At 37.8% G+C, this 15,125-nt stretch overlaps 1 protein-coding gene across 7 annotated transcripts; it reads right to left on the bottom strand.

The window, feature by feature from the left end:
• Positions 1-74: 74 nt before the first annotated feature.
• Positions 75-14,841, bottom strand: LOC107961642 (1-phosphatidylinositol-3-phosphate 5-kinase FAB1A). Of its 7 annotated transcripts, none has more exons than XM_041115827.1 (15): positions 14,683-14,841; positions 14,344-14,460; positions 13,399-14,107; positions 12,473-13,201; positions 11,445-11,598; positions 10,942-11,286; positions 6,734-8,437; positions 5,777-6,140; positions 5,262-5,701; positions 4,854-5,185; positions 3,686-3,809; positions 3,428-3,598; positions 1,783-3,279; positions 1,045-1,311; positions 75-673 (listed from the first exon to the last, which is right to left on the bottom strand). In XM_041115827.1, exons 3-15 carry the CDS (start codon positions 14,013-14,015, stop codon positions 347-349), a joined length of 7,071 nt encoding a protein of 2,356 aa, XP_040971761.1. In that variant the 5' UTR covers positions 14,016-14,107; positions 14,344-14,460; positions 14,683-14,841; the 3' UTR covers positions 75-346. The 7 variants fall into 7 exon arrangements, with proteins under 7 accessions (XP_040971761.1, XP_040971759.1, XP_040971758.1 ...); XM_041115825.1 differs by having other exon boundaries at positions 14,344-14,450; XM_041115824.1 differs by having other exon boundaries at positions 14,344-14,402.
• Between the last annotated feature and the right edge of the window lie 284 nt (positions 14,842-15,125).

Here is a 15,125-nt window from a genome sequence, read left to right as displayed (position 1 = left end):
AATACTTCAGAATAAGCTGCATCGTATACTATAATTTTAAACAAAATGGAGTTGAAAAGGAGGATAAAAAGGTAGATAGAAAGAATGCATTCATAAAAAAGTATGCAGGAAAAAAACTCACTACAAGTTTCTGCTTACAACGAAATAATTAACAGATAATAATACAACTGTGGCAGCAATTACAAATTACAATTGGAAGGAATACAAAATTTAAAAAAGAAAAGATGAATGGGCATTGAACCTACATATTGCAAGAGCTTTGTTGTCTAATATATATTTGAATACAACTATATGAAAAGAACTAAAAAATGAATATACCCATGTCCGAAAGGATTTACATTTTCATTCAACACGCACAAGTACCGCCTTGTGTATTTTCTTCACAAACATCTGTCTGTGATCCACTAGGAACAACTGTTGGAGATGGCCACTGGTCGGGCACCATAAGAAAATAAGCTGTCATAGCTTTTCTGAATCGTTTCTTGTACTGTTGGGGCGATATCACAGTAGGAGATTCGTTTTTAGGCCCGCCAAGTATGCCTGTGGTTTTCACCCAAGTTTCAAGGTGCTTGTCCCATGTGTATTGTCTCATGAAATCGATTATTCCAAGAACCAGCTCATGTTTTTCCTCATCCACACCAACCAGTAATGAGTAATCCATTACATCGATTAACTGTGCCAAAAGTGCATATGTAATTATTAGAAAAATATAAGCATTCAGCTCTGACTAATTTATCAGAAAACATTACTCTGACCATTGGATCAGTTCAATTAGCTCATATGCATGCCATAGCAGAAAAATCAGAGCAAACATCACCACTCAATTGTATAGTAAAATATAATGCTAGTAAGAAGAACCGAATCCTATATTAACTGCTATTGTTTCTCTCAGGTCAGCATGATAACTACCAAAATTTATGCCGCACCACTATAACTTATTTCATTCACAGCGGATTATGAAAATAAAAAGGAAAATCTTTAAATCTTCAAAATAGTGAGTGTAGCACAGTAAGATCAAAATGAGTAAGTTAGATTGAAACTTACAGCAAGAAAGGAAGTGTCATTCCAGACAGCTCTTTCCAACAAACGTTTTGCCTTGCTTCCAACAAAAATTGGAGACGTTGGCATTGCTTCGATCAAATTCTGGTCCAAAAGGACTTTGTTGCTACCACTTGTATCAGGGTTATACCTAGATCGAGAGGATCCTTTAAGGTCATAAAGCCTTGCAATATTACGCCTGAAGAGAAGATTTTCCATCACCAAAACGTCCATTTTTGACTCCTTCCCACCTTTAAGGTGCTTCGATGAAACCTTCAAGACAATGACACCAGAAAAAAAGTTAAACCAAAAATCATAGTAAATTTATCTCAAAAAAGAAAAACCTAATATTTATATTTAGAACTTGTATTCAGTAAAAGTACAGGAACATCAAAAATCTTCCCAGAGAAATGCAGTTAAGCACTTCAATTCTCAGGCTTTATAACATCAGAATATCAAGTGTTAACACACCATGTTTGGACACAAATCTAAACCAAAGTTGAAGTTCATGTTTAAATCAGTAAGGAGATGCACACAAACAAATATCCCTAAGAGTCTTTTGAAAAAAAGAATTGGAAAGCATAGTTACAGGAAAAGCAATAGATAACAAATGCATTGGGCTACTAAAACAATTTCTTTTCCTGGAATTATTAACCAAAACTTCAGTCATGAACTCCAAATACTCTTCATACAGGTTAGCAATCTAAGCTAAATAACTACATAGGTAATATTAATAAATAATACCTGATATATACCCAAAATCTTTGCCAGGCAAGTTGGGCTTCTTGTACTGATTGAATCAGATAAATACTCGAAATAAGCTGGTCCAAACTTGATGAACGATTCTAGTTCCGTCTTTGTAACTTGTTTGATTATAAACCGATCATCTAAAGTTTTTGCAAAGAAGACATTGCTCTTCCCACCTTGAGCACCCCACTTCTTACAACGACTGAGAGAGTGTACAAAATCCAGCTCTGAAAGGCAGCAAGTCCTCCTCAAGCTCTCAAAACGCTTTGCATAATAACAAGTTACAGAATACTTCACCTTCCCAAGGGGGCCATCATCTGTAAAAGAAACTCTGGCATGCAAATCCTGTGTGTATGAGACAGGGTCGGAAACCAGGGAGCTAAATGACCCAGACAAAGACAAGATACTATCATCACCAGATCCAAAACTTCTGTATGCATCAGATGATAAGTCGTTAAAAGAATTAAGTGAGAGTGAATTCACTGAATCAAAAAATGATGATGAAACTGCAGAATCTGAAGCATCTTTTGGTTTCTCCAACTCAGACATCTGTGAGTGATAATCTGATGAGACAAGTGCATATGATATAATACTAGTTGGCTCATCATCATAAACAGGCACTACTGTGTCATTAACACCAATAGGAAGCAGCAGCCTGGCACCACTTTGCCTTTCCAACTCCGTCAATGATGAGACATAGACTGGATTGTACTCACCAATACTGAGTTTTAGAGCATTGAAAAAAGATTTCTTGTTAAATGAGTTGTGGACATTTGGAAACGGCATGCTTGCCTGGCTCATAGACTTCTCCTTATTTTCAAGTCCCTTAGTAGGCAAAGCAGACTGAGGAGAATGAGCCACTTCCACTTCATTAGAATCACTAGCACAACTTCCCAGATCTGAATTTACTGCAGCTGACACATCTGTAATGACTGAATCAGGAACAGAGTGACCATTCTCCTTAGGAACAACACTAGCTGGATGACTTTTGCCAGTCCATGCTGCCTCAAGGGTGTCAGATAAATTAGCCATAACAGGAAATTCCCCTTCCAGCAGGACAACTTTTGCATATTCTAGAGAATTGGTTGCACTAGAAGAAAGAGAAGGTTCAGCCTCCTTCTTTTCATGGAAGTCCTGGTCCATACCCCTTTCTTTGTGATCTCCACCTGGCTTGCTGATTTCATCAGCATTGCCTCCATGATTTATGTCTATATCAGGCTTGGTCTCAACTACAGCAGAGCTAAAACTGCTAAAGGCTTTACTTGGTTTGGGAGTGACATTCATCTCAACAAACTTCTCCACAGAACTTACAGGCTTCAGTCCAAGTTTTGGGATGGAACTGATTTCCTGGACATTATTGTTAACCGAACTATGTACATGTATCAGCCTTTGGTCCCAAACATAAGAAAGAAAGAGTATCTGCCTCCGCAACTTATTGATTTCAAGAATGTCAGTAACAGGTTGGCCAACTTTCACCTCCTTACAAATCACTTCCTGCAAAGATTCCCAAGGAAACAGATAAGAAACCAGACAGCATGTTGAGATGCTTTTACGCAAAAGAGAAAAACAAATTAACAATCAGACAGCAAGTGTCGCTCATAAGTGACAGGGGCAGGGTGAAGATGAATCTCAAATCAACTACCTGAAACTCTTTCCTATCTTTTTGCAGCATTGCTTCCAGTTCTTCGATACAGATTCTTCTTTCAGGTGCCTTTATGCCACTATTTTGGGACTCTGAAGCTAATAATTTCTCTGAAATCCTTTGAAGTGCATTGTACACTTCATTAAATAGGAATTCTGCCCTGTTACTCACCTGCAAAACCATAATAATCATCTTTTATGTGTTATTTGATTCAAGAATAGCTTTATGAAGAGGAACAAGTATTACCGATATTCAAACCTCATTTGCTTCGGCTTGCATCCACTCTTGATTTTCATAATTAAATTCCAGTTTGGAAGGTGGAAGATAAATAGAATGAACATCAATTGAAGCATATCGGAAACAAGCAACCATTCTCCCGAAACTACAAATGGTAAAACAGTATAATAAGAGAGGATGCCATGGGCAAGTAATATTTTTTTGATAATTTCTAGTGTTCTGTTTCTTACAATCCATACCATTCATTAACCCTACCCTTCCCATCCCTCCATGACAAATAAACCTAATTAGCCAGAAGGGAGTAACTTGATTGAAGTCAAGCCTAGGGCTTCAAGAGAATTAGGCACTTTCCTTGGGGCAACAACCAATTGGCAAGTTCAGGTGGTCCCTAAATAAGGAGACCTCATACATATGTACACACAGATATATGCCCATATTCTCAACTACATAATGATCTCATTTTCCTGATAATTCTTCTAGGCCAGTAAACTATACTGGGTAAGAATAGAAACAAGAAGACTGAAGAACTAATAAGGAGACATGATGTAGCCAGGTTACCTGGACGAATCCACTGATGAATTTCAGAAGCCAACTTAAACCAACTATATATGTCCCAAATTCCCAAACAGAGCAGACTCGCTCAATTCAAAAGCCAAATGGATTTTTTTTTTTTTTAAATAAGTCCAACAAATTTTCATTTTTGCAAAAATAACGTACATCACTACTGTGCCAGTGCACATGCACTTGCATAGATAAGCACTTGTGGAGTTGTGTGACTTGTTTTGCTCAAGGACTAGGTTTTTCTACAGTTAGTAAAAATCAAGAACACGAAGATCAAATGAATCAGCAGACAGCAGCAGTCTTCCTCTTTGGTTAAAAATGTAGCCCTTGCTTTTTGACACAGGCTTCATAAATACAGGCTAATCCAGATAATAACAAAGCAAGTTAAGTCAGTCTCATAAGATAAATAAGTTACCCAAAATCACCAAAATGACATATGACTAACATTTGATCAATGGTTCACAGAGAAAGCAAATTGATTGCTTATAGACTAGGCAAATCACATAAACAGAATGAAAAAGACCAACCTTCCAGAAGTGCCATCTTCACAAATGATCACTCCATTCAAACCAGTAATCTTAATTCTTTAGTATACATAATACTTGATATTTATTAAGTAAAAACTTACCCATAGAATTGAAGGCAATCCCTGTGAAGGGAATGACCACAGCTTGCAACTCTGCTAGCAGCTGCATGGTTCGAAAAGCTAAGCTCCAAAAATTTCCCAAAGGATAAACCCCAAGCAGCATCAGACATTACAACTCTTCGAGTGGCTGGGGGGAATCCCTTGATTCGAGGGCATTGCAAGCATCTATGCCACATCCAAATCTTGCCTTCCCGCTCTCCTGGTAAGGGAAGATCTTGTAGTTTCTTGACAGATATCGTCAGGCTACCTTGCCTATGAGTATAACAATGAACATGTGCCTCGGATGGCATCTCACACGAGCGACAATGGGTGTTCTGATGAGAAGAATCTTAAGTTGTAGAAATTAGAAGCAAAGAAGAAGGTATCTTTGCTAAATGAAATAACAATTACCTGATCAAACAGATTATCTCGTAAAAACCGCCCCAAAGGCTTATCAAAACTACCATAGTATTTGATTCGCAAGAGATGGGACCGCTCACACACAGTTCCCTTCCACACACAACGTGTTGATAACGATACCAAAATGCTCTGGTGGTCTGAAGGTGATGGAGGAAACTCTTCCTTTGAGGATGCCACCTCCTCATTGCTGTTAATAGTCTCTCGATTTGAGGAGGCCAACCCTGTGCCACCTACATGATTTGCAGACAACATATTGCTGTCAGCATGATTATTGGCACCACCCTGCTCTGGGGCCTTTGATAGGAATTGGTCACCCATTAAAGCTTCTCCAGTGCTAGCTGGTGTCTCAACAGATTCTTTAGGATCCACTCCATCGACCTTGCTAAATGCATGATTTAGGGAGGGAACATCGTTATAAGATATATACGCCCCTGAATCAGACAGTGAACCAATAATTTCGATCAACTCTGAGGGAGATCCCTTGGATGTAATTTAAGCATGAGTACCTTTTGACAAGCAAGATGAACTGACCCCAGTGCATTTGCCAGGTGGGTCAATGCTGTCAGATGATGATCTAACAGATATTGCTTTGTTGGATTTCTGCACTTCATCTATAGTTTGAGAAACAATGGGCTTCCCGGAGGATGAGATGGTAAAACCAGGTACGACAGAAATAGACCTGTCAATACTTGATGGTTTATCGGGTAAGGCAACAGTTAAAGGAGATTTTAATGGGAGCTCTGGAAGCGTAGCCCCTTCATCAGCTAGAAATGATGTCTCAACAGCCAAGTGATAAGCTGCAAAAACACCATATTGGACCACATGTTTCACCCTTTTCAACTCATCTCCACTGGCTCCTTTGAGTAAAATCTGAAACAAAGGAAGCATTGAACCCGACTTAGTGCCATCATTTTTATCAAGGAAATACATGTTACAGTGGTTAACTAGTGTATTTGTGGGAATTTACATGGCATGACATGACATGCCAGAGCTTTATGCAGGTGCACTATCCATCTTACCATCCTAACAGTTGGTAACAAAACAGATTGAAATATAGTTTCTGCTACACTATATTTGAAATGTAATCTAGAAATTATGCATGACAAAGAGCACCTCATCGAGCTGTTGCTCTCACGTGATGCTCTAATTAGCATAGATTAGGGGAGTTGTGAACAAGTTTTAGGAAGAAGAATGTTCTCTCTTATTACTTCTAATCTGAATACAGCCTTTTAAAGAATAGCAGGAAAAATAAAAAAGGAAATAATCTCTAGAAATTAGCCTATCCCTAAAAATTAGTAATTTGATTATGGCTAATAGTACAAGGAAATTCCTAGCACTAATGTAGAAAATCTGCTTAATTTAAGGAATTCCAACACTCCCCCTCAAGCTGGAGTGTAGATGTGAATCAAACCCAGCTTGCCCATAATTTCTTCGAACATTTTTCTTGAAATGCAACCCCTTACCAGGAGTCCTTTTAAGTATCTCAATATCCTGTAGGCAGCTTCCAAATGTTTCTCCCGTTGATATCTCCCCCTGTCTACTTCTTCTCCATCCTTATCAGTTCCTAATTTAAGGTTGGGTTCCATAGGAGTCTTGTCTATGTTCTTTGGAGTTTCTACAGAGTCAACATTAGAAACAAAGGCATTGTAGGATTTAGACAAGTTTCCATAGGATACAAACCGAGAAATGGGATCTTGAGTGCAGCTCCTAGTGCCCTTTCTTACTGCAATTGGAAGATGGATGGAAGATGAAGGAGGTGAAACTTCTACCTCAGGACAGTCCTCGGGTAAAGATGGCATAGGCACTGCTGTTTCGGTCTCAGGCAGCTGATGTCTCCGAGAGTATACACGAAGTCCCTGAGTTTTTCCTTGTTGTTTTTCAGAATGAGTGGGCTGTTTTTCTTCATTAGTATGATTAATCACCCTTGTTTCTTGTTGCTGAACAGTGGAGATAGGAAAAACAAGTTCCAAAACAGGAATAACAGTGGCTGTAGGATTTTCAGCAGGTTTTGTAGTTGTGGTAGGGCTGACAGGTTCCAAAACAGGAATAACAGTGGCTGTAGGATTTTCAGCAGGTTTTGTAGTGGTGGTAGGGCTGATAGAGTCTTGAGGTATAATGAGAAGATTGCTCAAGGTCTCATCTTCACTAAGTATCTCCCCCTGAAGATGAGAGGCTGAAAAATATGGCTCGTTTTCGAAGAAAGTAACATCAAGGGACACAAACATCCGGTGTAAGGTTGGAGAGTAGCACTTGTACCCTTTTTGTGCAGGTGAGTAACCAATAAAGACACAAGTGTGAGCTCTAGGATCAAGTTTAGATCGGTTAGGTTGATGGTTGTGGACAAATGCTTTGCAACCAAATGTTTTGGTTGGGAGACTAGGAACACGAAACAAGGGAAAATTTTTTTGAAAAGTATGTAAAGGTGTTTGAAAGTTTAATACCTTTGATGGGAGTCGGTTTATAAGATAACAAGCAATGAGGACAGCTTCTCCCCATAAATACTTTGGTACACCCATAGTAAACATAAGGGCACGAGCCACGGCTACAAGGTGTCTGTTTTTCCTCTCGGAAACCCCGTTTTGTTGAGGAGTGTCAGGACAAGAACTTTGATGTATGATTACTTGCTCAGAAAGATAAGGACTTAGGATAGAATTAAAGTACTCTCTCCCATTATCAGTTCTAAGGGTGTGAATATTTGAATTGAACTGAGTTCGAATCATTGAATGAAAATTTTTGAAGACTCTAGAGACTTCGGATTTTTCTTTAAGGAGATAGACCCAACAAACTCTAGTGTGGTCATCAATGAAAGTTATGAACCACCTAGCCCCTGTGATGTTTTTTACTTGACTGGCTCCCCATAGATCGCTGTGAATTAAAGAGAAAGGTTGAGATTGAACATAAGGTTTCAAAGGATAAGGGACACAAGTGTGTTTAGACAGTTGGCAAACTTCACAGTTCAATGAACTAATTTTCTTATTTAGAAATAGTAGAGGAAACAGTTTCTTCAAGTACATGAAATTTAGGTGTCCTAGTCTACGATGCCATAGCATGATAGAATCGTCTTTTGATGTAGATAAGGCCATCCATTCTTTTGAACTGTTTTTGTTCCAAACATATAAGCCATCATTAACTTTAGCAGTGCCAATCATCTTCCCTGATTCCTGTTCCTGAACCACACAACCGAAAGCAGAAAATTCAGCAAGTACTTTTTCATCCTTGGTAAGCTTGCTAATTGAGAGTAAATTACAGGAAAGATTTGGAACATGTAAAACTTTATCAAGGGAAAAATTTTCAGTAAGTCTCACTGTCCCCATTCCAGCCACCGGCGAGTAAGATCCATCAACTATGCGAATCCGAGAGTGATCATGACAAGGTAAATAGGTGTGAAACAAACTTAGATTACCTGTCATGTGGTCGGATGCACCCGAGTCTAGTATCCAGGAAGTTGTGATAGGTTCGTGTGTAGTATTTAAAGCAGTACCTTGAATAGCTAGTGACCCACTGGCTGTAGGAGTCCCGAGTAGTTTATGAAGAGCCTCAAGTTGAGTTTTGGTTAGCCTAACATTCTGAGCATCTTCTTTAGTAGTAGATATCATTGCTGCCTTGTTTTCTTTCTGTTTTTTTTCTTCAGGATAGCCATGGAGTTTGAAGCATTTCTCCTTGGTATGCCCAACTCGATTACAATGGCTACACCATGGCCTTTTTGAACCAGAATCAATTCCATCTTTGAACCTTTGAGATTGAGGGCCTCTTGAAATAAGAGCAGAGTTCTCGGAAGGATGATGACCAGCTACGGTCAATGGTTTTAATTCTCTTGCGTCTCCCAACATAATAAGACGCCGTTTCTCTTCCCTCCTTACTTCAGCAAATGCTTCTCCTATGGTTGGCAGTGTGGTTCTGCCTAGTATTCGTCCTTGGACCTCATCAAGATCACGATTTAGTCCTGCTAGGAACTCATAGAGACGTTCTTTGTTAAGATGATCCATGAACTTGGTGTGTTCCAAGCCCTCGCCCCAATCAACTTTATAATACATGTCTAACTCCTGCCATAAGATCTTTAGGTTGTTGTAATATTGAGTGACTTCCAAGTGTTCCTTGTCGAATATCTTTCAACTTTAATTTGATCTCGAATACTTGGGAAGTATTTCCAAGATCCGAGTAATTCTCCTTGATTGCATCCCACATTTCTTTGGCAGTTTTGAAAAAAAGATACATTCGGCTTATATGACCTTCCATCGAATTTATAAGCCAAGCCATAACCATTGAGTTGTTAAGCTCCCAAGTTGCATAACCAGAGTCTGTTGATGCTGGTCGAGGCATTTGTCCATTAATGTACCCAATTTTTCCTCGTCCACGAAGAACCATAAGGACAGATTGTGACCATTGCAGGAAATTTTTTCCATCTAATCGATGATTTGTGATTATAAGAGAAGAGTTAAGGTCACCTTGTGGGATTTCTTGACTTTGATTTTGAGTTATTTGTGAGATCTCAGTCTCAGAGAAATTTTCGGTGTCACCCATGGGAGTAGGGTTTCTAACAGAGAAAAACAGAACAAGAAAAGAGAAGAAAGAGCAGGATCAAATGGATTCCTGATGCTCTTGATACCATGAACAAGTTTTAGGAAGAAGAATGATTCTCTGTTATTACTTCTAATCTGAATACAGCCTTTTAAAGAATAGCAGGAAAAATAAAAAAAGGAAATAATCTCTAGAAATTAGCCTATCCCTAAAAATTAGTAATTTGATTATGGCTAATAGTACAAGGAAATTCCTAGCACTAATGTAGAAAATCTGCTTAATTTAAGGAATTCCAACAAGTTGAATATTGAAAAGTATGTTAAGGTGGGTTCTTTCCACTAGCTAGTTATAGGATCATCCAAAAGAATCCAGATGGCCTGAATTAATTTTTCACCTAGTAGTCAAAGTAAGTGCTCCATCAGCAAAATCTGAGAATGGTTAAAACAAAATATTCTTAGTGGAAAAGCCTGTTACCTCCCCACCCTCTCACCCCCAAAAAAATGCTGGTTGCTTTGAATTGTTAAGTGCAAACTAATGAGATTATGGCGAAGAACAAGTGTAAGTTATGGTCAGATGAAGCTCAGAACATTGGTCCTTCCTCTGATTACAATTACTCCAAGTAAATTTGGCCAAGTACTGTAAAAGGCCACACCAGATACCAAATCTAAAGCTAACTGATGGTTGAATCTAAAGCTACAGCTGCGTATTACAATATGAGTGGAAAGGAACAAGTGGAAAGGACCAACAGTTTTCAACAAGGTTCAAACTGATTGCTCCAGATTTTAACGAAAAGAAATGCAGATGTGTTCACACTTCACAGGCACTTTAGATATATGAGTAAATACTTGATTCATGTCAGGCATGACAAATGAATCTTTAGTACACTTCCATGATTGTTCATTAATTCCATAGAGCCTGGTCAATTTACCCACTATTTTAGGTTTAGCAGGATCAGGCATTTACATTGCTGAGCATGTGATGTGTTTAGTCTGTATCACGTTCTCACATTTGTGAAACAAATGCACCTTAACTTGACGTGAAGAGAATATATAAATATAATCAGAGTAAAACAAATAAATAATAACCCTTATTTTCATGCAAAAGTTTTGACAAATAGGAAATGGATGTGCGTGTGTATACTGAAAGGACTTACAGTATACCCCAGAGGCTTAGGGCAACCCTCAAAAAACATTAGAGTCTTCGTCAATTTCTTCCCTCCTTGCCCAGCACTTCCATGCTCCTCAAGAAATTTCTCCACATGGAACACATCACAATACCCTAGCTTCGGTGATGTAAGACGATCAATGGAAGGAACTATTTGAGCACCAGTGCAGCGGGCTATACGCTCTAAAAGTGGCCTCTTAATATTGAGAACAAGTGATATGCCTTTGTCAAGAAGATACTCTTGGGCATATCTGGACACAGATTTCTCCACCAAAAGAACCTTAGGATGATGTGCATCAATTTTAGCAACTGCCATCTTAAGATGGTCCATTTCCTGAAAGAGGAGAATAAGCTCGTAAAAATAAAACTTAGCCTTAACTGCTTCATGTTCTGTAAGGTGAGAATCAAAAGAATGGTTTCCAGGTTTGCCCCTTTTAGGAACCTAGGGTTAATAGACAATCAATATAGAAGGAAACAGTTAAAGACACAAACCTGCTGCAACAACGTATCAAAACTTGACAAGTGGTTAGAAATGCGCTGAAATTCCAAAGCTCCTCCAAGGATTAGAAAACGAGGTTTATCTATTTTTGATGTCATTCGTCGATGAGCCACATTTTTCTTACAAACAACTCCTTTTACCACAGCACTAGAAAAAAAAATTATTAAAAAAGAATCAGAATCCTATTAACATAATAAAATGGCACGTAGAAAGAACTGCAGAATGTTCAAAGCTTTCTTTTGGCAACGCCTTTACATTGATTATTAATTATACTTTTTTTTTCCATTAAGACCAATATATAATCCAACTAACATAAGCCAACAATCTCTCCCGATTATTCTCTCTGTTCCCCCAAATGAACATTAAAAATCACAGCAAAATCATTCTTCATGAATGCTTGGACACAAATATGAAGGAAATTCACAAATAATAGCCAATCAGGAAGGGATATATTAGGAGAAAGAACTTTAGCCATTAACTCATGCCCAATAAGTCAAAGAACTGCAATGAGTTAGATAGTACCCATCAACAGAATTGAGGAAAAGAATGAACCATTTGATATATTGGAAATTACCAACCTCTGACATTGAAATTTGGTAATTATATAGATACTTAAAGTATATTGGACAAAATAACAACTAAATATCTTTCAAGACGTAATGACCAGATGCTCATGCCATGAAACACGGTTAAGTGTCTTGTAATCAACTATAGAATTGATTACTAACGACAAGTTATTTATATGATTGATCTGAAAGCTGTCACACGCTAAGAATTCTCAATAAAAACAAGTGCAGTTGCCTTTTTGCAGAACATTAACAAATTTTAAAACAAAGTCAGTGATATTGCCTTTGGTTAACTGTCTTGAAATCAAAAATAGAATTGATTACTAACAATACAGGTTATTTGTATGATTGATTTGTTATCTGTCACATACTGAGAATTCCTAAACAAAAACAAGTGAAGTTGCATCCTTTATGCAGAACATTAACAAATTTTAGAATGTGTTTGGTGATATTACCTTTCACTGCGATGCCCAGAAGCTATGCATTTAACTTTCACATATCCTCCAGGATCCATTCCACCTCCCTTGCTTGTATCTGGCTTCAAAAGTGTTGCAGCTTCCCAAGACAAAGAAATTATTATATCCAACCAACTTTGTGCACCGTCCTCATTATCCACAAAGAGGTTTTCAACCTGCAAAATCTGAGCTACCAAAGCTCTAAAATGCCCTTCCACCACATTTTTCATGGCCTGCCTGTGCTCCTCAGTGGACTTATCCCTACTTCGGTAGTCCCCACTGCCAAAGCTATTTGAAGAGCGCAAATATCCCCACTCCCCTGTAGCACCCTCATCATCATCATCGAATAGAGCAGCTTCTCTCTCATCCTCTTCATCCTCAGGTTCTGGAGGGAGCCACAGTAGCATATCATTCTCAAAATCCACAGGCTTGACATTTGTACCATCCACTTCATAATCAAGAGCTTCACCCTCCTCGGCATTCTCTTTCCCATTTATTTCTTCAAATTTCTTAATCCCATCCACAATTTGTTTATTGGAATTCTCAGCTAAAGGTGAGCCACTCAAAGATTTTGCATAAAGGTTCTCCCCATTAGGTTGAAGTTTAACTGATCCATAAGCACAGTCAATTTCATCAATATTGATAGCACCAAAATACTCTTTGGAATGACAATCTTGCCTTGATTCTGAATCCAAGCGATATGCAGCATAATCATCATATTCATCATCACTCCAGGAACCAACAGTTAAGAAAGCATTAGGTTTTGATCAGTAGCTCAAAATCATAAATAAAAAGCACAAGAACCTGAGATTATGTATTCAGTCAATGCATGCTAGTGATCTGAAGTTGAAGAAAATTTGACAAGGTAACAAAAGGTACAAAACATTTCTGCTCACTCAAAAATACATCAGAAAGGACAAAGGTACCTGTTACCACAAAAGCCAAAATGGTTTGAAGAAGAATCTACAATGGCTGAACTTGGATTTGTGCTCGTTGCAAATGTCTCATTGTTTTGTTCAGCAGATCCATTCATCTGAGCAGATCCACAAGGGCTAACAACGGAATTAAAATTCACACAGTGGTAAGGTCCAGTTGAATATGGAGTAGAACCAACAGTGCTGCTACTACTAACACCAGTGCAGCTGGACTTGGAACTGGCCAAGCTTGTTGCAGATGGTGATGGACTGAGACCAGGACTAGGTACTTTAGTCCCATTCTCAGCAGTTCTTATCCCCTGCTCCCATTGCTTGAAACAATAATTGCATACCCTAATCCTTTCCAAATCTTCCCGACCAGCCCTTGGCTCATCAGATGGGGCAGGAACTGAGTTTGCAGTACACTTGGCACAAAAAACTCGGCCACAAAGTCGACAATGATGTCTACGGTTAAAAACTGTAAATTGGGAGTCACACTCGTAGCATACCCTACAACTCTGGTCGGGCATCCAAAAGTCCCTCGACACATTCGGCGGCTCATTCCTTCTAGGGATCCACGACTTAACTATATCAATCAGATCAGATAGTTTGTTGTCAGGAGTGCCCATCGACAACTATCCCTCCTGATCCCAGTCATCATGATTCATTCATTTGCTACTAAAACAACCACAACCACACAAAATTTGCTACGCCCAATTCCCTAGCCATATGTAAACCGCAACAAATTGAATGAATAAGTTACAACAAAAAGCACTACTCTGAAACTTATGAATCTAAATCAAAGTTGAGGGGAACTTAGATTGGAATTGATTTTACTGATAAAAAAAGAAGTTAAATTTTTCTAGCAACTAAGTTATATTTACATGGAAAACATAATATCAATAATACATTCTCAAAATAAATTTAGAATTACATAGAATACTACAAGTCTACCACCTCAAATTCCAAACTCTTCTTCTTTCCTCTTCTTTACTTGCACTGGAAACTTCTCCGCACTGCTCGATCCAATAAACCACGAAATTGAATGCTTATATAAGCGGATACTGATAAACCCTAACAATTATACTAATCAGCTAATCCTCATTGAGACCAATGAGAAAAAGAAAGATCGATTTAATCAGATCAAAAGTTCAATTAAGTAGGATCTTCTAACGACGGAAAATCTCCAAAGAAAAAATAAACTGAATTGCTGATTTAATTTTCAAAAAAAAAAAACTGAAGAACTAAAACAAATTATGAGTTTTAAAACTTGAAAAGAAAGAGAGAGAATCCTACCTTCTTATGGATTAACTTTTAGTTTCCTAATTCGCTTTTTTTTCTTCTTCTTCTACTTCTGCCTGTGAAGTCTGCGTTTGTGTGTGTCGTTCTCGTTTGTTTGTTGTTAGCCCTTTTCTTTAATCAGATTATTTTTGGTGCAAATAATAACGGTCCTTGGTTTTTATCAACCGCATGTCGCTTGTATTTGTGATTATAATTTTTTTCCTTAGTTTTTACGACCAACAAAATACGAATGGATGGATACTTTTTCAATATTATATTTGTATTTATATTTATCCAACTGTATTTATCATATGACAAGGTCGATAACTTATTTGTTTTTTTAATATATTAAAATAATCTAAAAAGAATAATTTTACAAAAAAATATTATTAGTTAATATATTATTAAAAATATATTAAACTAAAATTTTGGGTACAATAATATATAATATATTAAAA

This window comes from Gossypium hirsutum, chromosome A06 (genome assembly GCF_007990345.1).
Source record: "Gossypium hirsutum isolate 1008001.06 chromosome A06, Gossypium_hirsutum_v2.1, whole genome shotgun sequence".
Classification (NCBI taxonomy): domain Eukaryota; kingdom Viridiplantae; phylum Streptophyta; class Magnoliopsida; order Malvales; family Malvaceae; genus Gossypium; species Gossypium hirsutum.
The sequence above is the reverse complement of the archived record's forward strand: the minus strand, read 5'-3'. Positions and strand labels throughout refer to the sequence as shown.